This window comes from Danio aesculapii, chromosome 21 (assembly GCF_903798145.1).
Source record: "Danio aesculapii chromosome 21, fDanAes4.1, whole genome shotgun sequence".
NCBI classification, from domain to species: domain Eukaryota; kingdom Metazoa; phylum Chordata; class Actinopteri; order Cypriniformes; family Danionidae; genus Danio; species Danio aesculapii.
In genome coordinates this window covers 36,244,569-36,267,940 of record NC_079455.1, presented here as the reverse complement: position 1 = coordinate 36,267,940, position 23,372 = coordinate 36,244,569, and the positions used below count along the sequence as shown (strand labels likewise).

Here is a 23,372-nt window from a genome sequence, read left to right as displayed (position 1 = left end):
AGATAGCAGACAATTAGTGGAGGAAAGAAGACAATTAGTGGAGGAACTCAACCCCTGAAAGAGGGGGGGTAGGAGGGGATGATGAAGTATGAGGAGAATAATGAAGAAAAGGGAGGTATGGAAATATTTTGGGAATGGAAGGTAGCGGAAGCACTCAATGCTGTAAAGAAGTAAAAGAAGGGGTGGATAAGTGCCAGGAGGAAGGTGAGGAGAAGAAAAAAGAAAGAGGGGCGCCAGAGAGAGGAAAAGAGGATTTTTATTATTTTTTTCTCTAGTGCCTGGGGAGGGGTGGTGATTGACACCTATGGGAGTCGGAGCTCGGGGTAACTCCTGTGGAAGTCAGAGGTGCGGGGGCATTACTCCCAGTCTGGCAAAGGGAGGGGGCAGTGAAGACTCCTGTGGAAGGTGGCCGGAGTGAGACTCCTGCGGGAGTCAAAGCTCCTTTTAGTCATGCATGCAGGAGTTAGAGCTAGGGATTGAGGGCTTATGTGAAAAGAGAAGGAGTAGCGGAGTAACTCGACGCTAGAAGGAAGATAGTGTAGCGGAGAAACTGAGCGCTGAAAAATAAAAGAAGCGGAGAGACTCAACACTAAAGGGGAAGGGGGGTTGTTTAGCAAATGAGAGAATGGGAAAGGGGTTTTGAAAAAGTTGGATAGAAGTGGAATTACTTAACACTGGAAGAAAAAGAAGGGGCGAATGAATGGCAGAAAGGAGAAAGAAAGAGGGGTGGAGCATCTCGACGCAAGAAAGAAGAAAAGTTTTCTGTTTTTGTTTTTTCTAGTGGCTGGACTCCTGTAGGAGTCGAAGCTCAGAGCGACCTCTGCAGGAGCCGGGTCAGGTCAGATCCATGGGGTGGGGACAGTGAGGACTCTTGCTAGTCCGTGACTGCTAAGGGGTGGGCGGAGTATGGGGCTTGGCGAGACTCCTGCGGGAGTCACAGCTGCGGTGAGCGGGAGTGGTGGGGACACTTATAGCTCACACTTGAAAGAAAGGAAGAGAATATGAATGGTAGCCAAGGGGCTCCCATGCTAGAAAGAGGGGGAATAGGAGGAAATGGCAGAGTCATGCTCATGCCCTTGAACTTCGGTGGGTGGAAGTCAGCTGGGTCACTGCGCTGAAGATAAATAACAGGCTGAATAAAACCACAGCACAAAACAAAACGTACCACAGAGCCAAGTTTGTTGAAACCCCCCCCCCCCCCTTTCTTATAATAAAAAATTATTATAAAATAATTTTAAATGTCGTTAAGGGCATTGCAAATTGAATGAGACACAGGCCAGTTTCTATTTACGTATTAGTTTTTTTTTTTAATTAAAACAAACTAAATCAAAATGAGGAGTTTAAAATCATCTGAAGAGTGAATGTCCAGTCTCTTTGTATAATTCTCTGTGATGTGTGTTGTAGACTTTAAAGCTACAATACGAACATATACTCAATAATAGTAAAATTCACATAAAGTCAGATATGCACATATTTAAAGTTAACAAATTAAAGTTTCACATATATGACTAATTAGGTTTTAAACTGTTAACCACAGCACAACATTGAAATGCATGTCTCCTATCTTAAGTAAAGATGTCAAAAGCATGATTTCATGATATATCCTTAATAAGGACTGTGTGTGTTTGTCACAGTTAAGCATATTACAACAATTACAACTATTTAGCTTATTAAAAAAAAATTTTTGAATTAGGACATGAGTAAATAAACCTTTGGTTATTCTAAAGTCTCTCAAGTAGGAAACAATATTGTCATTTTATAAAAAATATATACCTAAAAAAATGATCAGCTAAGCGTTTTTGACAAGCTGATAATCAAAGAGGATTTAAAAGTGATCTGAATGCTGCCTTTAAACATAAATTGCATATATCAACTCAACAAACATTATAACCACACAAAACACAAATTGTACATGCATCAGTATACAGTTAAGAGTTTTAATGCTAAAAGTAGGTTTACGCTGGCACAAACTGTTGATAAATCTGTCCTAAAAATTTATTTCTTCATTATAAACAGTATTGCATAAGAAAACATGATGCGCTTTATTGCTTTATTGATTTTGGTGCATTATATGCACAAGAAATTGTATCCAATCTTAATCCATAGGGTTTAATATAGAGTTGACCCACACTTTGCAGCTTTAACAGCTTGAAATCATTTGGGAAAGCTTTTCACAGAGTTTAGAAATTTTAGATTATTGTAAAATTAAACTAGTACTGATTTTAGACAAGAATGCCTGGCTCGCAGTCTCTGCTCTAACTCAATCCAAAGCTGTTCTGTTAGGTAAGGGTCAGGACTCTGTGCAGGGAAGTCAATTCTTTTTGTTCACACCAACCTCACATATTCATTTCTTTCATTGAAACTAAAGGCCCCAGTGTACTTCAAAATAAGCAATGTTTTGTTCTTTGTGAACCTCTGTATTGAATATGTTAACTTCGAAAGTTCCATTACATTCATGCAGAAGAGCATGTACCTTCAGTTAGTTTGTAGTATGAAGAGCACAGAGAGTAAAGATTTAATCTTTATGCATCAGACCTGTTGAGCAGGTGCAACTCATTTAACACCTGACAGTCAAATTATTATACTCAGGATTTACAAATTTTGACAACGCAAAAGCAATACACACCTCAGTTGTGGTACAATGTCAAATTTGTTTGGAAAAGGTGACACTGGACAACCAATGAAGTTTTTATTAGGAAAACTAACCACAGATTTATAACAATAATTCACACATCTGTTAAACACACATAGAATAAACAGATAAAGTAGAACAATGGTTAAATCTAACAGACTGAGTTTATGATGCAGAAACTCTAAATGTCCATTGAAGAGCCCCAAATGGCATTAGCTCCAATCCACAAGTAGCATGACAAAAACCCCAAATTAAATCTTTATTTTAAATCTTAATCTTTACTTTATTTTACTGTTAAATAATTAAAGTTGTAAATACAATTTGAGCTATTTAAAGTAACAGGTCTTACAAGAGACAGATGCAGGAGAGTTTTCCAGTGCGTTGAAGATAGAGAACAGGCTGAACAAAACCACACAGCACATAACAAAACGTACCAGGGAGCCACTGTACAAGACTATACTTCCCTGTTACAATGGTAAAAAATGCTGCAATATTATATGGAGCATATGTGATAACCATGCTAACTGTAGTGATCAGAATTAGACAAAACGCTCTTCTCTTCATGTGGTTTTTATCATTTCTCTCTCCTGGTCCTGACTGCTTCAGAGCTCTGAGAACAGCCACAAGACAAAACAACTGGATGGAGAGAAAGAGGAGGAACTGCACTGAGAAAAACCATACATGTACAATGTAGTACTGAACTACAGTATACAGGCAGCAGAAACAGGAGCCAGTGGTGAGTATCCAGGCTACAGCACAGCAGATCACTCTATATCTGAGCGGTTTGTACTTCAGAAAGGTTACAGGATGAACCACTGCCAGGTAACGCTCAACACACATCAAACATTGAAATAGAGGACGACCAGTAACCATTAGTCCTACTAAAAACGTTTGAAACTCCACTAAAACTGAAAACCACTTTACAAGAACAAAAGTCATACAATTCAAAGAGAAACCAGCCTCAGAGACTGATAGATTAAGGTTGAAGAACTCTGAAGCCACTGCACTTTCAGCTCCTGTGACGATGAGCCATATAACATAGCAGTGTGTAGGAAGACCAACCAAGAAACTCAAACTGTACACAAATCCGTTTATAATTTCCACAGGCCCAAAAACTTTTGTCATAGAGTTTGGAGAAGCTTCAGGCATGAAGTTCATTGTAGAGTAATTCATCTCCACTGTGTTTTCTAAATTAAATGATCAAAACAATATTAAATCACTCCAAATGTGGGTCAATACATTAATTTTTTATTTATTAAATAGAGTGCAATTTCAGTTTTCTTATTCATTTCCCTCAGATATCCATCTTATGTATAATAAAAAAAAATTAACAATCAAAATGAGGAGTTTATATCACCTGAAGAATGTCCAGTCTCTCTGGATAATTCTCTGTGCTGTGTGTTGTAGACTTTACAGCTGCAATAACAATATATATACTCAATAATAGCAAACATCACATAAAAACAGATATGCAAATATTTAAAGTAAACAAATTAAAGTTTCACATATGACTGATTAGGTTTTAATCAGTTAACCACAGCACAGCATTGAAATGTGTGTCTCCTATCAGAAGTACAGATGTCAAAAGCATGATTTCACGATGTAGCCTTAATCAGTAACTGTGTTACAGTCAAGCATTTTACAACTAGCATATTTAGTTAGTTATAAACTTTTTTTTAGAATTAGGACATGAGTAAAAGAACCTTTGGTTATTCTAAAGTCTCTCAAGTGGGAAGCAATATTGTCATTTTATAAAAATATATAACAAAAAAATCAGCAGCTAAGTGTTTTTGACAAGCTGATAATCAAAGAGGATTTTAAAGGGATCCGAATGCTGCATATAAAGGTAAACTGCGCATATCAACTCAACAAACATTATAACCACACAAAATAAAACACAAATTGTATATACATCAGTATACAGTTAAGAGTTTTTAATCGCTAAAAGTAGGTTTGCTCTGGCACAATCTGTTGATAAATCTGAATCTGGCCTTAAACCTAATTTCTTCATTATAAACAGCATTGCATAAGAAAACATGATGCTTTATTGCACTGTACACTTCATTGCTTTATTAAGTTTGGGAAATTATATGCACAAAAAATTGTATCCAATCTTAATCCATGGGGTTTAATATGCCGTTGGTCCACACTTTGCAGCTTTAACAGCTTAAAATCATTTGGGAAAGCTTTTCACAGAGTTTAGGAATTTTTTGATTATTGTGAGATTACAATAGTACTGTTTTTGGACAAGAATGCCTGGCTCGCAGTCTCTGCTCTATTTTAACCCAAAGCTGTAGAAGAGTATGTCCCTTCAGTTAGTTTGTAGTATGAAGTGCACAGACAGTTAAGATTTATTGTTTATGCATCCCAGCTAGCAAAATTCATGTGGCTCAAATCCGGCCCACACCAGACACTTACATCCCGCCCACATACCGCATTGAATGATGGCACTTGGGCGGTCTGCTCCTGTTTGCCAGATCTGGGTCACAATTAAGCCATAGCAATACCACATAGTAGCTAGAGTTCAACCGAATGAGCCAGAACTGACCCTATTCTGGGCCACAGTTTGCTTTTTTTCTGGCCCAGATCCAGCCCACACCAGACACTTACATCTGGACCACCAACACAATCTCACGGCAATTCATAACTTTTTGATTTAGCCGCTAATTTGTATGAATTTGTACAATCTAATTCGTACATTTTCGTACAATTTGCTCATCCCCCAATGACTGTTGGGTTTAGGGGTGAGGTTAGGTGCCACGCCTCCTTTTTAAAAATCGTACAATTTCGTACGACTGAACTCGTACGAATTCGTACGAATTAGCCACTAAACTCACAAAACGTAAAATACTTACATTTTCTTGTGAGATCAGGCTGGGACCACATACTAAATGGAATGATGGCTCTAGGGCGATCTGCTCCTGTTTGTCAGATCTGGGCCAAAAATAAGCCAAAGCAATACCACATACTAGCCAGAATTCAACCAAATAAACCATAACTGGCCCTATTCTGTCCCAAATCTGGCCTATTACTTCTAAAAATGGATTAAACATTGGTAAACATCAGTGGATTATATTATTTCTGTTTGAGCCTTACTTTATTTTGTTTGCTGTAATGAACACACTTTTCAAGCAAAGTTCTTAAATGTTACAGCAGCTCAAAAGAAACTATATTAAGAGGTTCAGGGCTATGGGCCCAACTAAAGCAAACACTTTTCTCCATGATAGTGACTTTAGTATACGTGGTCCACATGTTTTAAGATAACTGGGCCACATTTGCCATACGTTCTCTGGGCACACAGCCACATTAGCCATAGCTAACGGTGACAAATATTTGTCAAAAGTGGCCCACATTTGTTTTAGGATAACTGGGCAGATTACATTTTGCCATAAGTGCCAAATCTTTGCCTTAAATGGCTCATATATGAATTAGAATCTTTGGCTCCCCTTTGCCATTGTACAAGTGGGCCATTTCAGGGTCATATTCATTTTGTCTGGGCTGAAGAAATACCACCAGTGCAGCATAACTGCCTAAAGTGGCCCACATTCGTATGTTATCTGGGATCAGATCAGGTGAGCAGGTGCCACTCATTTAACACCCGACAGTCAAATTTTAATACTCAGGATTTACAAATTTTGACTATACGCAAAAGCAATATACACCTCTGCTGTGGTACAATGTCAAGTTTGTTTAGAAAAGGTGACAATGGGCAACTAGTAAAGTTTTTATTAGGAAAACAAACCACAGACTTGTAACAATAATTTGTACATATGTTGAGCACAAGTAGAATAAACAGATTAACTATAAAAATCATTATAGCTACAAGAATGAGTTTATGATACTGAAACTCTCTGAATGCCCATTGAAGAGTCCCAAAATGGCATCAGCTCCAATCCGCATGAAGTAGCATGACAAAAACCAAATAAAATCTTCATTTTGAGGGGATAAAATCACCTACAAGAACTCAAATGTGATTTCTTATTTTACTGTTAAATACAAGTTGTAAATACAATTTATTTGACCAATATAAAGTAACAGGTCTTACAAGAGACAGATGCAGGAGAGTTTTCCAGTGCGTTGAAGATAGAGAACTGGCTGAATAAAACCACACAGCACATAACAAAATGTACCAGGGAGCCACTGTACAGCACTCTGCTTCCCTGTTACAATAGTAAAAAATGCTGCAATATTATATGGAGCATATGTGATAACCATGCTAACTGTAGTGATCAGAATTAGACAAAACGCTCTTCTCTTCATGTGATTTTCATCATTTCTCTCTCCTGGTCCCGACTGCTTCAGAGCTCTGAGAACAACCACAAGACAAAACAACTGGATGGAGAGGAAGAGGAGGAACTGCACTGAGAAAAACCATAAATGTATGATGTTGTATAGAACTATAGTATAAAGGCAGCTGAAACAAGAGCCAAGAGTAAGTATCCAGGCCACAGCACAGCAGATCACTCTATATCTGAGCGGTTTGTACTTCAGAAAGCTTAGAGGATGAACCACTGCCAGGTAACGCTCAACACACATCAGACACTGAAACAGAGGACGACCTGTGATGACTAGTCCTACTAAAAACATTTGAAACTCCACTAAAACTGGAAACCATACTACAAGAACAAAAGTCATACAATTAACAGCAAAACCAGCCTCAGAGACTGAGAGATTAAGGTTGAAGAACTCTGAAGCGACTCCACTTCCAGCTCCAGTGATGATGAGCCATATAACATAGCAGTGTGTAGGCAGACCAACCAGGAAACTAAAACTGTACATACATCCGTTCATTATTTCCACAGGCCCAAAAGGCTTAGTTGTGGAATTTAGAGAAGCTTCAGGCATGAAGTTCATTGTAGAGTAATTCATCTTCACTGTGTTTTCTAAATTAAAAATAAATGATCACATAAAAACAATATTGAATCATTTCAAATGTGGTTTAATACATTTAATTTTAAATGAAACACAGACCAGTTTCTACCTACTCATTATTTTTTCTCAGAAATCCTTCTTATTCATAATAATAATAGTAAACTAAATCAAATTGACTTCACCTGAAGAGTGAATGTCCTCCGTCTCTGTATAATTGTGCTGTGTTATAGACTTTACAGCTGCAATAAGAATATATACGCGATAATTTGTCTACTAAAGGTCACATAAAACCCAGATACGCAAATATTTTTAGTAAACAAATTCAAGTTTCAGATATATGACTGATTGGGTTTAAAAATGTCCACCAAGGCTCTGAATTGAATTGAGTGTCCCCTAGCGGAAGCACAATTGTCAAAAGCATGATTTACAGGATGTAGCTCTAATAATCGTTGAAAACAGTATTACAAAATAGTTTAGTGTGTTTAAACCTGTGTATTAAAGGTGCAGTAGGTGATCTGACAAAATGCTAATCGGTTAGCATATTAGCTTTGGACGGCAGGGGAGGGACTGTGTTTCAAAGCCACTCCTCCGGAAATCACAAACGCGCCCACCGTGACAGGACAGCAGACAACCCACTAGTTCATGTCATTCGCTAGATAGAAGTGTATGTAGTGGTTAGTCCGGCGGTGTGCAGGAATTTCATTTATTGCTAAGCCACACTTACACGCTATTTCAGAGCGAATATTCAGAGTAGCATGGTAAACCTTATCGGGAGCGCGTCACAGGCTGTTATTGTTCAGAAATGACTCAATGTGAATATAAAAGCAACTGCCTAGCTTTTTTGGCTAGGCAGAATAGCGGTAAGTTATTCACTGATGTTTTGTTGTTAAAGTAAATATAAATGCACATTAATGCTGTAAAAAGACCTTATGAAACTGAAAAGTCACATCAATCTTTCACCAGGAGATTTCAGTGGCTGAACAGCACGTCTGTGCACGTTAATCCATTTGTAACAACATCTGCATCAGGTCTGCGTGACTAAAATAGTTTTAAAACATAACATTACCTGTCTAACAGAAACACCAGCCATCGTGTCGTCCTTCCTACAGCATTCAAAAGTAACTCTAATATTGATTAAGAATTTCAAAAGCTTAAATTCAGCTTTTGACTTTGCCGCGACTGTGACTGTCTTGTGTGCACGTGTCGTGAACTTGCGGCACTCATCTAGGCGTGCACACACTAATGGCGGATATGCGTCAACAGAGATGCGCAAAAGCCCAAATCTGCATTTGTTGACAGAAGCAGGTCGCACACCAGAAGCACCACTCGGCAGCACGCCGTGTTGCGCCACACCGCTTTGCGCCACGCAGCGCCATACATTTCAGAATTCTAAACATCGGTTTCTATCAGGTACACACACCGGCGCCGCAAGTCGAGTCAACTGTCATGTGTGCACCCTGTTGCAGCGCTTCCGGTGTGCGACCTGCTAGACAGTTTTAGCTACTTATCAGAATTATGAGACATGTCGGCCCGACAGTATTTAATTTAATGAACATTTTTAGTTTTATGCCTTACCCAGAATATAAAAATACATAAACACATTTAGATCATTTACTGTAATTACTATTAAACTGTGATGAGACTTTCAACCAGCACAACAACACATGTTTCTGAAGACAATTACCTACTGCACCTTTGTTTTGTATAGATTTCTGGAATTGGACATGTGAGTAAAAGAGCCATCGGGTATTCTAAAGTCTCAAGCAGGAAGCAAAATCATTATTAATTACATAAAACTAAACGTAAATTGTATACATTAGTAGACAGTTAAGAGTTTTTAATGACAAAAATGCTCCAACTCTTTACAGGACTATTGAAGAGTCCCAAAACTGCAACAACTCAAATCCACATTAAGTAACATGAAAAAAATTCCAATTAACAATCAGCTACAAGGACATGATTAACAGCTGCACTATTAAATAATAAAACATTCAAAGAGCATTAATTTAGGTAATATAAAGTATCAGGTCTTACAGGAGTTTTCATTATATATCTGAGAGGTTTGTACTTCAGAAAGGTTACAGGATAAACCACTGCCAGGTTACACTTAACACACATCAGACACTGAAACGGAGGATGACCAGTAATGATTGGTCCTAGTAAAAACAAAAGTTATAGTTGTGAAGTTTGGAGAAGCTTCAGGCATGAAGTTCATTGAAGAGTAATTAATATCCACTGTGTTTACTAAATTAAAAATAAATGATAAGAACAAAACAATATTAAATTATTTCAAAATGTGATTCAGTACATTTCTTTTTAGTGAAACAGCCCAGTTTCTATTTATTTATTCAATTTTTTCCTAGGAACCATACTTCTTCAGAATTAAAACAAACTAAATCAAAATGAGGAGTTCATCACCTGAAGAGTGAATGTCCAGTCTTTCTGGACAATTCTCTGTGCTGTGTGTTGTAGACTTTACAGCTGCAATAAGGCATCAAACCCAGATATAAAAATATTTACAGTAAACAAATGAAAGTTTCAAATATGACTTAATATGTTTTAAACTGTCCACCAAGGCACTGCATTGAAGTTAGTAATCCCCTAGCTTAAGCACAGATGTCAAAAGCATGATTTACAGTACATGATTTAGCTCCAATCATGTTGGAAATTGGTAACAAAGACAGATTAGCAATTTAAAACTTTAGTGCATTTAGTTTAGTAAAGAATGTTAGAATAGTATTAGAGTTAAGCATTTGAGTAAAAGAATGATCAGGTATTCTAAAATCTCTTAAGCAGGAAGCAATATCACAGCAGATCTCACAACTCAACCTGCAATTAGAGGGATACAAAGTTAGCGTTAGCTCTACTATAAAAGATCTGGGTGTCATATTAGACAGCAATTTACCTTTTGAAAATCATATCCCATGTCACAAAAACCACCTTCTTTCATCTGAGAAATATTGCCAGGTTACAAAATATGCTATCCATCTCAGATGCAGAAAGCTAGTTCATGCTTTTATGACTTCTAGGCTGGATTACTGTAATACTCTGTTTGCTGGCTGCCCAGCATCCTCTAACAAACTTCAGCTAGGACAAAATGCAGCTGCCAGAGTTCTTACCTGGTCTAGAAAATATGATCTTATCACCCGAATTTTAACCTCCTTACACTGGCTGCCTGTTAAGTTTCATATTGATTTTAAAACATTGCTTCTTACCTATGAAGCGTTAAATAATCTAGCTCCTGTTTATCTAACCAACATTCTGTCTTAGTACAATCCAACCCGCTCTTTAAGATCTCAAAACTTAGGGCTTCTGGTAGTACCTAGAATAGCAAAGTTGAGTAAAGGAGGTCGAGCCTTCTCATTTATGGCTCCTAAACTCTGGAATAGCTTTCCTGATAATGTTCGAGGCTCAGACACACTCTTGCAGTTTAAAGCTAGATTAAAGACCTTCCTTTTTAGCAAAGCATACACTCAATGCATCACATAGCATTTGATGCATGAATGTGCTCCACACAGGCTTTTGCATCTCATTTATATACACTATGAACAGCAGATACACTAATTATCCTCTTTATTCTCTATTTCTACCTGGGGATACTCATCCTGAGGCCCCCAGACACTATGCAGCGCCACTGATGTGATCCAAGACCAGCGACGAGATGATCCCAAGGTTTCCATAATCCTGGACCAGGCCGTTTCCTGAGCAGCTACTATGGTTGTCATGGAGGAGTGGAGAGCATGAGATTGATTCCTGTGACGATCCAGGGACAGACGAGTCTTCGTTGATGTCCAGCATTCTCCAGCCTCTGGTGCCTTGACTGCAACTCTGCACAAGACATTTGGCCATAGGAGAAATGTTCGTGCCCAACTGAGCCTGGTTTCTCTTAAGGTTTTTAAATTCTTCACTTTCGCCAATTGGTGAAGGTTTTTTTCTCGCCACTGGCTTGCAATGTTTGGACTCTCAGTATTGAATATTAAATAACACTGAACTGAGCTAAACTGAACTGACATGGAAGCTGCTTTGACACAATCTACATATGATGTTTGTATGATGTTGGACACTGACATCTGAACTTGGGTTTTGAGGTCAACCCGAATTTCATTTCCACCCAAATGCAACATCCCACAACATTGGGGTACAACATCAATCTGACATCATGTTGACATTTTGTGCCTGCTGGATTGGTACACAGTTAGGAGTTTTTAATACCAAAAACGCTCTAACCTATACAGGTCTATTGAAGAGTCACAAAACTTCAACAACTCTAATCAACAATTAGTAGCATGACAAAAAACCCAATTGAAATATTTTAAAGGGGATAAAATCAGCAACAAGAACATAAGTTATTAACAATTTCACCATTGAATAATAAAAAGTTAGGTCATTTAAAGTGGCCGGTCTTACAAGAGACATGTGCGGGAGAGTTTTCCATTGCGGTGAAGATAAAGAACTGGCTGAATAAAACCACACAGCACATAACAAATCAAACCAGGGACCCAATGTGCAGCAATAAGCTTCCCCATGACAATAGTCAAAAATGCTGCAATACTATATGGAGCATATGTGATAACCATGCTAACAGTAGTGATCAGAATAACACGAAACGCTCTTCTCTTCATGTGGTTATGCTCTTTCTCTCTCTTTCCTGGTCCTGACTGCTTCAGAGCTCTAAGAACAGCCACAAGACAAAACAGCTGGATGAAGAAGAAGAGGATGAACTGCACTGACAAGAACCATATATGTACAATGTTGTATTGAACTATAGTATACATGCAGAACAAACAAGCACCAAGGATGAGTATCCAGGCCACAGCGCAGCAGATCACTCTATATCTGAGAGGTTTGTACTTCAGAAAGGTTACAGGATGAACCACTGCCAGGTAGCACTCAACACATATCAGACACTGAAACAGAGGACGACCAGTAGTGACTAGTCCTACTAATAACATTTGAAATTCCACTATAAATGAAAACCACTCTGCCAAAACAAAGTTCAAACTATCCACAGAGAAACCAGCCTCACAAATGGAGAGATTGAGGATGAAGAACTCTGATGCGACTCCACATCCAGCTCCTGTGACGATAAGTAATATAATATAGCAGTGTGAAGGAAGACCAACCAAGAAACTCAAACTGTGCACACAAACGTTCACAATTTCCACAGGCCCCAAAGTCTTAGTTGTGGAGTTTGGAGTAACTTCAGGCATGACGTTCATTGTAGAGTAATTCATCTTTACTGTGTTTTCTAAATGGAAAATGAAAGATCAGAACTATATATTAGTAATAGTAGTAGTAGTAAAAACTTTATTGTCCTTGACAGGAAATGTGTTATGGGCATCGCCATATTGCTGCAGACATTCACTTAAAACAAGCAATAAAAACAATACAAAATACAACAGTTACAAAATGTATAATGGTAATTAAGATAGACTCTTATTAAATAAACCCACTGATACATTAAATAATTAATATTAAATATATTAAATAATTTAAATATTAAATAATTCAAAATGTTGTTCAATACATTTCTTTAAAGAAACAGAGCCAAGTTTGTATATATTTATTAATTTCCCTCAGTTATACTTATTTTTTATAATTAAAACATTAAATTAAATCAATGAGGAGTTTAAATCACCTGAAGAGTGAATGTCCGGTCTCTCTGGATAATTCTCTGTACTGTGTGTTGTAGACTTTACAGCTGCAATAAGATGAATGCAGCAAATCATCTACTAAAGGTCACATAAAACCAGACATGCAAATATTTATAGTACCCAAATAAAAGTTTCAAATATATCACTGATTGGGTTTTAAACTGTCCACCAAATTACTGCATTGACATTTGTGTCCAACCTCAGATGTCATGCATGATTTAAACAATGTAGTCCTAATAATAGTTGAAAATAGTACAGTATACCAAAAGCAGTTCAACATGTTAAAACTATAGCATATAGAGTTTATTAAAGATTTGTTTAGAATTATATTAAAATTATACATTTAAGTAAAAGAACCATCGGGTTTTCAAAAGTGGGAAACAATATTGCTGTTATTTATAACAGAAAAAAGCAGCAGCATGTTTTTGATAAACTGAAATTCAAAGTGATTCAAATGTTGCCTCTGAAATAAAATGTATTCAGTAGTTGACATTTGAAGTGGATCATCAACTTTCATCAAGGTTGTCCTAAAACTATTGAACACAATCCATTATTTTTCCTAGGAGAGTTTTTTTGATTCACTTCAAATGTTGATTACGCTATATCAACAGTCAACTCAAACATTATAACAACATACAATAAAACATAAATTGAACATACATCCATTGACAGTTAAGAGTGTTTATTGCCAAAATAGGCTTTGCCCTGACAAGCTGACAAGTAATCTGGCCTTAAATTTCATTCCTTCATTATAACCAGTATTGCATAAGAAAGTGCACTATATTTCCAGTTTTGTAGGACAACGTATAAACAAAAACTTTAATCCAATGTTAATTTAAAGGGTTTATTTTGGAGTTGGCTTTCCCTTTGCAGCCGTTTCACAGAGTTTTGAAGTGTGTTTCTTTGACCATTCTTCTTGAAACACATTTGTGAGATCAGGAAATGATGTTGGACGAAAAGACCTGGGGTCCGTTTTTTGTACGTGGATTACTCAATTAGCTAGATTTGGTTATTGACGATTTGACAAGATCCAGGATCGTTTCGTTCTTCAAAACTCATCTGAGACTTGTTGTCATAGAAACAGTCCTGATAGCTCAAACCTGCTTGAGAGCAGGTTCAATTCATATAAACAGGATTAGATCGGGTCAGTTCCAGCAAAGATAATACTCAAAGTATGTACCAAATTCTGATATTTTCTTAAAGTAGTTATATACACTTGGAAAATAGTAAATGTATATTATTTTGTTATATATATATATATATATATATATATATATATATATATATATATATATATATGTATATGTATATATATATATATATATATATATATATATATATATATATATATATATATATAACATATGGCAGATACTGGATCTTTTAATCTTGATAACTGATCTCTGGCTAATTTGGTTCTTCAAACAAGTTAGTGAATCAGTTTTAATGTCTGCATGAACTGATCTGAGATCGCTGCGTGTGTTCTGAAGGACTGATCTATCGATCCTCGAAATCATGATCAGCAATGCAACGATTGGCTGACGGAACAGCAGCGTAATGACATCATCTGATTAATATTCAATTATCCATGTGAGCAAAATTACATAAAATTCATAGTAAACTATTTGTTAAATATGAAACGCGATAACCTTCCACCTTTGTTGTGGGCTGCATGCTTTACACTTTCATGTGTCAAGAGTATTTAGCCATTTAATTAGTTTTACATTTAGAGCAGATTTTCTTTATTATAATCGTCATAGTAGTATTATAGTAGCCAGTTTCTTAATCGGTGTAAAGTATAACTGAATGTTTAAATTAACTTTGCATTACAAAAACATTTAATTATTGTTAAAGGTGTCTGCAACTTTTGTGAAGCATCAAATCACTGTATTAACTGTCAAAACATGTTCATGACTGCATAAATGTATTATTCCTTTTAAAAAAGTCGCATATATTGCATGTCCATTATCAAACACAAATTGTACTAAAGCGATCGAAAAAGTTCATATTAATACATTTTCTCTTTGATTCACCAGGTGGCAATCTTTGTACTTTTATTTCCGAGTGCAGATTGCATAAGTTTTATTAAAATATATTTTTTTACTATATATAAGTGTATAACTACTGCTGTAAGAAAATATCAAAATTTGGTACATGCTTTCAGTATTATCTTTGCTGGAACTGACCCGATCTAATCCTGTTTATATGAAATGAGCCTGCTCCCGAGCAGGTTTAAGCTACCAGAACTGTTGCGATCACAACAACTCTCGGAGGAGTTTTGAAGAACAAGACGATCCCGAATGTCAAATCGTCAGTAACCAAATCCAGCTAACTGAGTAATCCACGGACGAAGCCCAGGTCACTGATAAAGCTTTTATTGGGAAAACAAACCAGAAACTAATAAAACCACTTGAATACCTGTTAAATACAACAGAATCATTTTATGTTGCTGCATATTCACTACAAAAAAAAGGTACACTATTTTAAACAACAACTACAACAGAACTACAGAAACTACAGAAGTCCTAAGAGGCCATGCATTAAAAAAAAAATTTTCTCGTGATCTCGACATAACAACTTTTTGTTTTCTCACAATAACGACTCCATTTTTTTTGCTATCTCGACATAACCTTTTATTGTCTCGTGTTCTCGACATGACAAAAAGTCTGACTTGATGCTTTTGCGATCTCACAAACATTATTATCAATGTAGCCTAATGTGTCCCGACAAATTCTTGCATGCTGTTTTTTAGTTTTTAATCATTATAAGTGCACTGTTATTTTAAAATGATCCATATTGTATTTGACGCAGTAGAAGCAGAAGAAATAGAGACAAATAATTTGCTTTCTGTTCATCCATGTACTTAGGCCTATATCAGTTTTCAAATCAGAGACTATCAAACATGCATCTCCATGTGACAATTTAAATAACACTAAAACCAGACTTGCAAAAGCATGTTGGCAAGATAACAGACTGACCTTACCCTCCTCAATTTTAGTCAGGCACACCCCTCTCTCTCAGTGCAGAAATAAAGTACATCTTGATGTGTGATTTAAAACTTGAGAACTTGAAACACAAATAGAACATGAAGGGATTTTTCAGGACACATTAGGCTACGTCGATAATTATGCTTGTGAGATCACACAAAAAAAGTGTTGTTATGTTATGTAAGATAATGATAATGATAAGATAATGAAAAAATAATTCGTTATCGTGACAAAATAACTTTTTGTTATGTCGAGATCGAGGAAATAAAAGGTTGTTATGTCAAAATAACGAAAAAATAAGTCGTTATCATGAGAAAACTACTTTTTGTTAAGTCGAGATCACAAGAAAAGTCGTTATTACAAGAAAACAACTTTTGGTTATGTCGAGATAACGAAAAAAATAAAAGGTAATTTTGTCAAGTTTTGGTTATGTTGAGATCACGAGAAAATAAAAGCGTGTTATGTCAAGATCTCGAAAAAATCGTTATCGTGAACGAAAAACATTTGGTAATGTCGAGATCACAAGAAAATAAATGGTTATGTCAAGATAACGAAAAAATAAGTCGTTATTGTAAGAACAACTTATTGTTATGTCGGGATCACGAGAAAATAAGTCGTTATAACATGAATGCAACTTTTGGTTATGTCTAGATCACGACAAAATAAAAGGTTATGTCAAGATAGCAAAAAAAAAGTCATTATCGCAAACAAACAACTTGGTTATGTTGACATCACGACAAAATAAAAGGTTATGTCAAGATAGCAAAAAATTAAGTTGTTATCACGAACAAACAACTTTGGCTTATTTCGAGATTAAGAGAAAATAAAAGGTTATGTCAAGATAACGAAAAAATTTGTCATTATCGTAAGTACAACTTATTGTTATGTTGGATCACAAGAAAGTAAAGTTGTTATCATAAGCACACAACTTTGGGTTATGTCGAGATTAAGAGAAAATAAAAGGTTATGTCAAGATAACGGAAAAATAAGTCGTTATCGCAAACAACTTTTGGTTATATCGAGATCACGACAAAATAAAAGGTGCTTTTGTCGAGATAACGAAAAAATAAGTTGCTATCATGAGAAAACAACTTATTGTCATATCAAGATTACAAGTCAAAGTCATTATCGAGAACAAACAACTTGGTTATGTCAAGATCACGACAAAATAAAAGGTTTTGTCAAGATAGCAAAAAATTAAGTTGTTATCATGAACAAACAACTTTGGCTTATGCCGAGATTAAGAGAAAATAAAAGGTTATGTCAAGATAATAAAAAAAGTAATTATCGTAAGTACAACTTATTGTTATGTTGAGATCACAAGAAAATAAAGTTGTTATCATGAGCACACAACTTTGGGTTATGTCGAGATTAAGAGAAAATAAAAGGTTATGTCAAGATAACGAAAAAATAAGTCGTTATCGCAAACAAACAACTTTTGGTTATATCAAGATCACGAGAAAATTGGTGTTTTTGTCGAGATAACGAAAAAATAAGTTGCTATCGTGAGGAAGTAAAATAATTGATTGGAACAACAAAGCCTCATTTGGATGATGGTTGGTCTTTCCAGCCAGCTTTTGAAAAGACGATCAAGCCCATTTGGGGATCCAGTGGCACAGTTGGGTGAGTGAGAATTAGCGTGGCTGGTGGTGTCGGCGCTCGACGGGGTACTTGGTGAGACCCAGGCCCCAGCCCGCCAAGCCCTGCCCGACGGGAGACCCCTTTTCCGGGATGTCCCGCGCCTGGAGGTGCCTGTCCGGGGCTGATTGTCTCTGACCTGCCATCTGGAATTCGGGGAAGGCGAAGAAATGTGGACTTAGGTTTTGGCGGCTTTGCGTTTGAACGAACCAGGGGTTCAATGGCCAGGCTGGCTTACCCAGGAACAGTGCCCCGACCCCGGGCGAGCTGGAGGGCGCCCGTGGGCATGGGGAAACCCAGCCAAGGGGCTGAGACATTGCAGGTTTACCCAGGAACAGTGCCCCGACCCCGGGCGAGCTGGTGGGCGCCCGTGGGCATGGGGAAACCCAGCCAAGGGGCTGAGACATTGCAGGCTTACCCAGGAACAGTGCCCCGACCCCGGGCGAGCTGGTGGGCGCCCGTGGGCATGGGGAAACCCAGCCAAGGGGCTGAGACATTGCAGGCTTACCCAGGAACAGTGCCCCGACCCCGGGCGAGCTGGCGGGCGCCCGTGGGCATGGGGAAACCCAGCCAAGGGGCTGAGACATTGCAGGCTTACCCAGGAACAGTGCCCCGACCCCGGGCGAGCTGGAGGGCGCCCGTGGGCATGGGGAAACCCAGCCAAGGGGCTGAGACATTGCAGGCTTACCCAGGAACAGTGCCCCGACCCCGGGCGAGCTGGAGGGCGCCCGTGGGCATGGGGAAACCCAGCCAAGGGGCTGAGACATTGCAGGCTTACCCAGGAACAGTGCCCCGACCCCGGGCGAGCTGGTGTGCGCCCGTGGGCATGGAGAAACTCAGCCAAGGGGTTGAGACATTGCAGGCTTACCCAGGAACAGTGCCCCGACCCCGGGCGAGCTGGCGGGCGCCCGTGGGCATGGAGAAACTCAGCCAAGGGGTTGAGACATTGCAGGCTTACCCAGGAACAGTGCCCCGACCCCGGGCGAGCTGGTGTGCGCCCGTGGGCATGGAGAAACTCAGCCAAGGGGTTGAGACATTGCAGGCTTACCCAGGAACAGTGCCCCGACCCCGGGCGAGCACTGTTGGCTCTGGTGTGGCGAGGGGGTTCCAGGGGCACCAGTGACACAGTTGATTGAGCGAGAATTAGCGTGGCTAGTGTCAACGCTCACCGGAGTACTTGGTGAGACCCAGGCCCCATCCCGCCAAGCCCTGCCCGACGGGAGACCCCTTTTCCGGGATGTCCCGCGCCTGGAGGTGCCTGTCTGGGGCTGATTGTCTCTGACCTGCCATCTGGAATTCGGGGAAGGCGTAGAAATGTGGACTTAGGTTTTGGCGGCTTTGCGTTTGAACGACCCAGGGGTTCAATGGCCAGGCTGGCTTACCCAGGAACAGTGCCCCGACCCCGGGCGAGCTGGCGAGCGCCCGTGGGCATGGGGAAACCCAGCCAAGGGGCTGAGACATTGCAGGCTTACCCAGGAACAGTGCCCCGACCCCGGGCGAGCTGGCGGGCGCCCGTGGGCATGGAGAAACTCAGCCAAGGGGTTGAGACATTGCAGGCTTACCCAGGAACAGTGCCCCGACCCCGGGCGAGCTGGTGTGCGCCCGTGGGCATGGAGAAACTCAGCCAAGGGGTTGAGACATTGCAGGCTTACCCAGGAACAGTGCCCCGACCCCGGGCGAGCTGGTGTGCGCCCGTGGGCATGGAGAAACTCAGCCAAGGGGTTGAGACATTGCAGGCTTACCCAGGAACAGTGCCCCGACCCCGGGCGAGCACTGTTGGCTCTGGTGTGGTGAGGGGGTTCCAGGGGCACCAGTGACACAGTTGATTGAGCGAGAATTAGCGTGGCTAGTGTCAACGCTCACCGGAGTACTTGGTGAGACCCAGGCCCCATCCCGCCAAGCCCTGCCCGACGGGAGACCCCTTTTCCGGGATGTCCCGCGCCTGGAGGTGCCTGTCTGGGGCTGATTGTCTCTGACCTGCCATCTGGAATTCGGGGAAGGCGTAGAAATGTGGACTTAGGTTTTGGCGGCTTTGCGTTTGAACGACCCAGGGGGGGTCAATGGCTTGGCTGGCTGCCCACAAAAGTGTCCCGATCCCGGCCAGCGCCATTGTCATTGGGGGCATGGGGGTCCCGCCCCAACCAAGCGGTTCAGACATTGAAGTCAGGCCCAAAGACAGTGCCCCGATCCCAGCCAGCGCCGCTGGCATTGGGGGGTGGGGGTCCCGCCCCAAACAAGCGGTTCAGACATTAAAGGCTTGCCCCGAGATAGTGCCCCGATCCCGGCCAGCGCCGCTGGCATTGGGGGGGTAGGGATCCCGCCCCAAACAAGCGGGTCAGACATTAAAGGCTTGCCCCGAGATAGTGCCCCGATCCCGGCCAGCGCCGCTGGCATTGGGGGGTGGGGGTCCTGCCCCAAACAAGCGGTTCAGACATTAAAGGCTTGCCCCGAGATAGTGCCCCGATCCCGGCCAGCGCCGCTGGCATTGGGGGGTGGGGGTCCCGCCCCAAACAAGCGGTTCAGACATTAAAGGCTTGCCCCGAGATAGTGCCCCGATCCCGGCCAGCGCCGCTGGCATTGGGGGGTAGGGATCCCGCCCCAAACAAGCGGTTCAGACATTAAAGGCTTGCCCACAAAAGTGTCCCGATCCAGGCCAGCGCCGTTGGCCTTGGAGGGTGGGGGTCCCGCCCCAACCAAGCGGTTCAGACATTTAAGTCTTGCCCAAAGACAGTGCCCCGAACCCGGCCAGTGCTGTTGGCCTTGGCCTTGGCCTTGGCCTTGGCCTTGGCCTTGGCCTTGGCCGGGGCGAACGTCCGACACTGGAAGAAGGCAAGCACAAAACTCCCATATTGAACGCCCCTGGAACTACGTGCCGCTGGTGCACCCCAGCCGCCTCAACAAATTGAGCACTGCGCCGGGTGGCGGTAGTGGGAAAGGCTGGTGCCCCCGAGCTATCTCTGTACCACAGTACGGGCGAGGTGATGGAGAGGGTGGTTCCCCACATCCAGATGGTTCACCAGCGGCACGTCTGCGTAGCGAGTGCCACTAGCTAAGTCAATGTTCGTGGCTTAAGTGTGGGGTGCCCGGGGTCTGCTGGTGAGCAGGTGTCAAACTAGAAGACCCTTTGGGCCCGGTGCTTGCCCCGGAAAGGGTGCGGGCCCTGGGGGACAGGGGGTGGGAGTGGTGGCCCTGGGTGTCAGGGGCTCCAGCCCCTCTGACGTGGGCCCCTGCCCCCGGAAAGGGTGTGGGCCCTGGGGGAAAGGGGCTGTCAGTGGTGGCCTTGGGAGTCAGGGGCTCCAGCCCCTGTAACCTGGGCCCCGGCCCCCGGACAGGGTGTGGGCCCTTGCCCCCGGACAGGGTGTGGGCCCTGGGGGGAAAGGGGGGTGTCAGTGGTGGCCTTGGGAGTCAGGGGCTCCAGCCCCTCTAACTTGGGCCCTTGCCCCCGGACAGGGTGTGGGCCCTGGGGGGAAAGGGGGGTGTCAGTGGTGGCCTTGGGAGTCAGGGGCTCCAGCCCCTGTAACCTGGGCCCCGGCCCCCGGACAGGGTGTGGGCCCTTGCCCCCGGACAGGGTGTGGGTCCTGGGGGAAAGGGGCTGTCAGTGGTGGCCTTGGGAGTCAGGGGTTCCAGCCCCTCTGACGTGGGCCCCTGCCCCCGGAAAGGGTGTGGGTCCTGGGGGAAAGGGGCTGTCAGTGGTGGCCTTGGGAGTCAGGGGTTCCAGCCCCTCTGACGTGGGCCCCTGCCCCCGGAAAGGGTGTGGGCCCTGGGGGAAAGGGGCTGTCAGTGGTGGCCTTGGGAGTCAGGGGCTCCAGCCCCTGTAACCTGGGCCCCGGCCCCCGGACAGGGTGTGGGCCCTTGCCCCCGGACAGGGTGTGGGTCCTGGGGGAAAGGGGCTGTCAGTGGTGGCCTTGGGAGTCAGGGGTTCCAGCCCCTCTGACGTGGGCCCCTGCCCCCGGAAAGGGTGTGGGTCCTGGGGGAAAGGGGCTGTCAGTGGTGGCCTTGGGAGTCAGGGGCTCCAGCCCCTGTAACCTGGGCCCCGGCCCCCGGACAGGGTGTGGGCCCTTGCCCCCGGACAGGGTGTGGGCCCTGGGGGGAAAGGGGGGTGTCAGTGGTGGCCTTGGGAGTCAGGGGCTCCAGCCCCTCTAACTTGGGCCCTTGCCCCCGGACAGGGTGTGGGCCCTGGGGGGAAAGGGGGGTGTCAGTGGTGGCCTTGGGAGTCAGGGGCTCCAGCCCCTCTAACTTGGGCCCTTGCCCCCGGACAGGGTGTGGGCCCTGGGGGGAAAGGGGGGTGTCAGTGGTGGCCTTGGGAGTCAGGGGCTCCAGCCCCTCTAACTTGGGCCCTTGCCCCCGGACAGGGTGTGGGCCCTGGGGTACAGGGGGTGGGAGCGGTGGCCCTGGGTGTCAGCATCAGCATTTGGGATGATGGTTGGGTCTTTCCAGCAAGCTTTTGAAACCAAAGTCCATTTGGGGCCATGATGAAGATGGTTGGTCTCGGGAACGGCCGGTGGCAAGGGCTTGGCGACGCTCACCGGGGTACTTTATGAGACCCAGGCCCCAGCCCGCCAAGCCATGCCCGAAGGGAGACCCCTTTTTCGGGACGTCCCGCGCCTGGAGGTGCCTGTCCGGCGCCGATTGTCTCTGACCTCCCATCGAGATTTCGGCGACGGCGAAGAAATGTGGACTTAGGTTCTGACGGTTGGGCAGCTTTGAGAAAGTTGGACTTAGGTTTTGACCATTTCGCGCCTGCACCAAGCACGCTGATCGATAGGAGCTTGTTTTGACGCCCCATGGGTTAGGCCCCTGCCCGGCACACCTGCCCCAACATGGGTGGGTCGGCCTCTATGGGTGTGGTTGGTTCCTCCCTGCCTCGGGCGTGCTGTGAGGGAGGCGTGGGGGGGTGTCCCTCCGCACACAACCCCCCCCTTTCCCGCCTCTATCTGTGGGAGGAAAAAAAACTCAAATGGCCCGTCTGGTTTTGACCAAGAGCATGTCCGGCGCTCTGCCCGCCAGCCCGCCCGCCTGACCCCCTGTGCTTTGTCCCCCCCCTGCTGATTCTCAGTCCGCGCCGCCCTCGCCCTGGAACAAGGGCTGGGGGTGGTAGGTGGGCTCGGTAGAGTCTCCAGCGTGGTGTGTCGAGCCCAGGGGCCGTGTGGGGTACGGGCTGGTGCTGGCTCCAGCCCCTGTGTGTGTGCGTGACCAGTGCTGCGTCTCCTGCCCGTCCGCAAGCACGCCCACCCCTTCGGGTTTATCCTTGCCGGCCCTCGGCGGTCTCCCCTGCCCCACCTGACCCCCCCTACCCCTCTCCCCCGGAGGTGTGTGGGGGTGGCTGGTGGAGGCGGAGGGTGGCCGCTAGTAGTCTCTGGAGAGGTGAAACAAGCCGGGGTCAGTGGTGTCCGGGCTTACGGTCTGGCCCCTCCTTTTTGATGGTTGCGGTTCATGATGCGGTGAGCCCCGGAAAAGGTGCGTGTTCGATGGGGTTCTACGACACTGCTTTGAAAGTGGGAAAAAGCCATGTAATAAAGCCCCCGCGGCTGGTGCAGTCCAAGCTGCCCAAAACGTTGCGTGTTCGGCCGGGCTCATGCCATCCCTTTG

At 43.2% G+C, this 23,372-nt stretch overlaps 3 protein-coding genes across 3 annotated transcripts; all 3 read right to left on the bottom strand.

Moving 5' to 3' along the window:
- Positions 1 to 2,977: 2,977 nt before the first annotated feature.
- On the bottom strand, positions 2,978 to 3,805 carry LOC130214259 (chemokine XC receptor 1-like). The gene has a single exon (XM_056445856.1). It carries the CDS (start codon positions 3,803 to 3,805, stop codon positions 2,978 to 2,980), a length of 828 nt encoding a protein of 275 aa, XP_056301831.1.
- A 2,868-nt stretch (positions 3,806 to 6,673) lies between these two features.
- Positions 6,674 to 7,501, bottom strand: LOC130214257 (G-protein coupled receptor 4-like). Its single transcript, XM_056445855.1, has one exon. The coding sequence runs from the start codon at positions 7,499 to 7,501 to the stop codon at positions 6,674 to 6,676; it is 828 nt and encodes a 275-aa protein (XP_056301830.1).
- A 4,406-nt stretch (positions 7,502 to 11,907) lies between these two features.
- On the bottom strand, positions 11,908 to 12,738 carry LOC130214256 (chemokine XC receptor 1-like). Its single transcript, XM_056445854.1, has one exon. It carries the CDS (start codon positions 12,736 to 12,738, stop codon positions 11,908 to 11,910), a length of 831 nt encoding a protein of 276 aa, XP_056301829.1.
- Between the last annotated feature and the right edge of the window lie 10,634 nt (positions 12,739 to 23,372).

Coding starts and splice junctions, on each gene's coding strand:
- LOC130214259 (XM_056445856.1), bottom strand. CDS start 3,805: ATGAATTACTCTACAATGAACTTCATGCCTGAAGCTTCTCCAAACTCT.
- LOC130214257 (XM_056445855.1), bottom strand. CDS start 7,501: ATGAATTACTCTACAATGAACTTCATGCCTGAAGCTTCTCTAAATTCC.
- LOC130214256 (XM_056445854.1), bottom strand. CDS start 12,738: ATGAATTACTCTACAATGAACGTCATGCCTGAAGTTACTCCAAACTCC.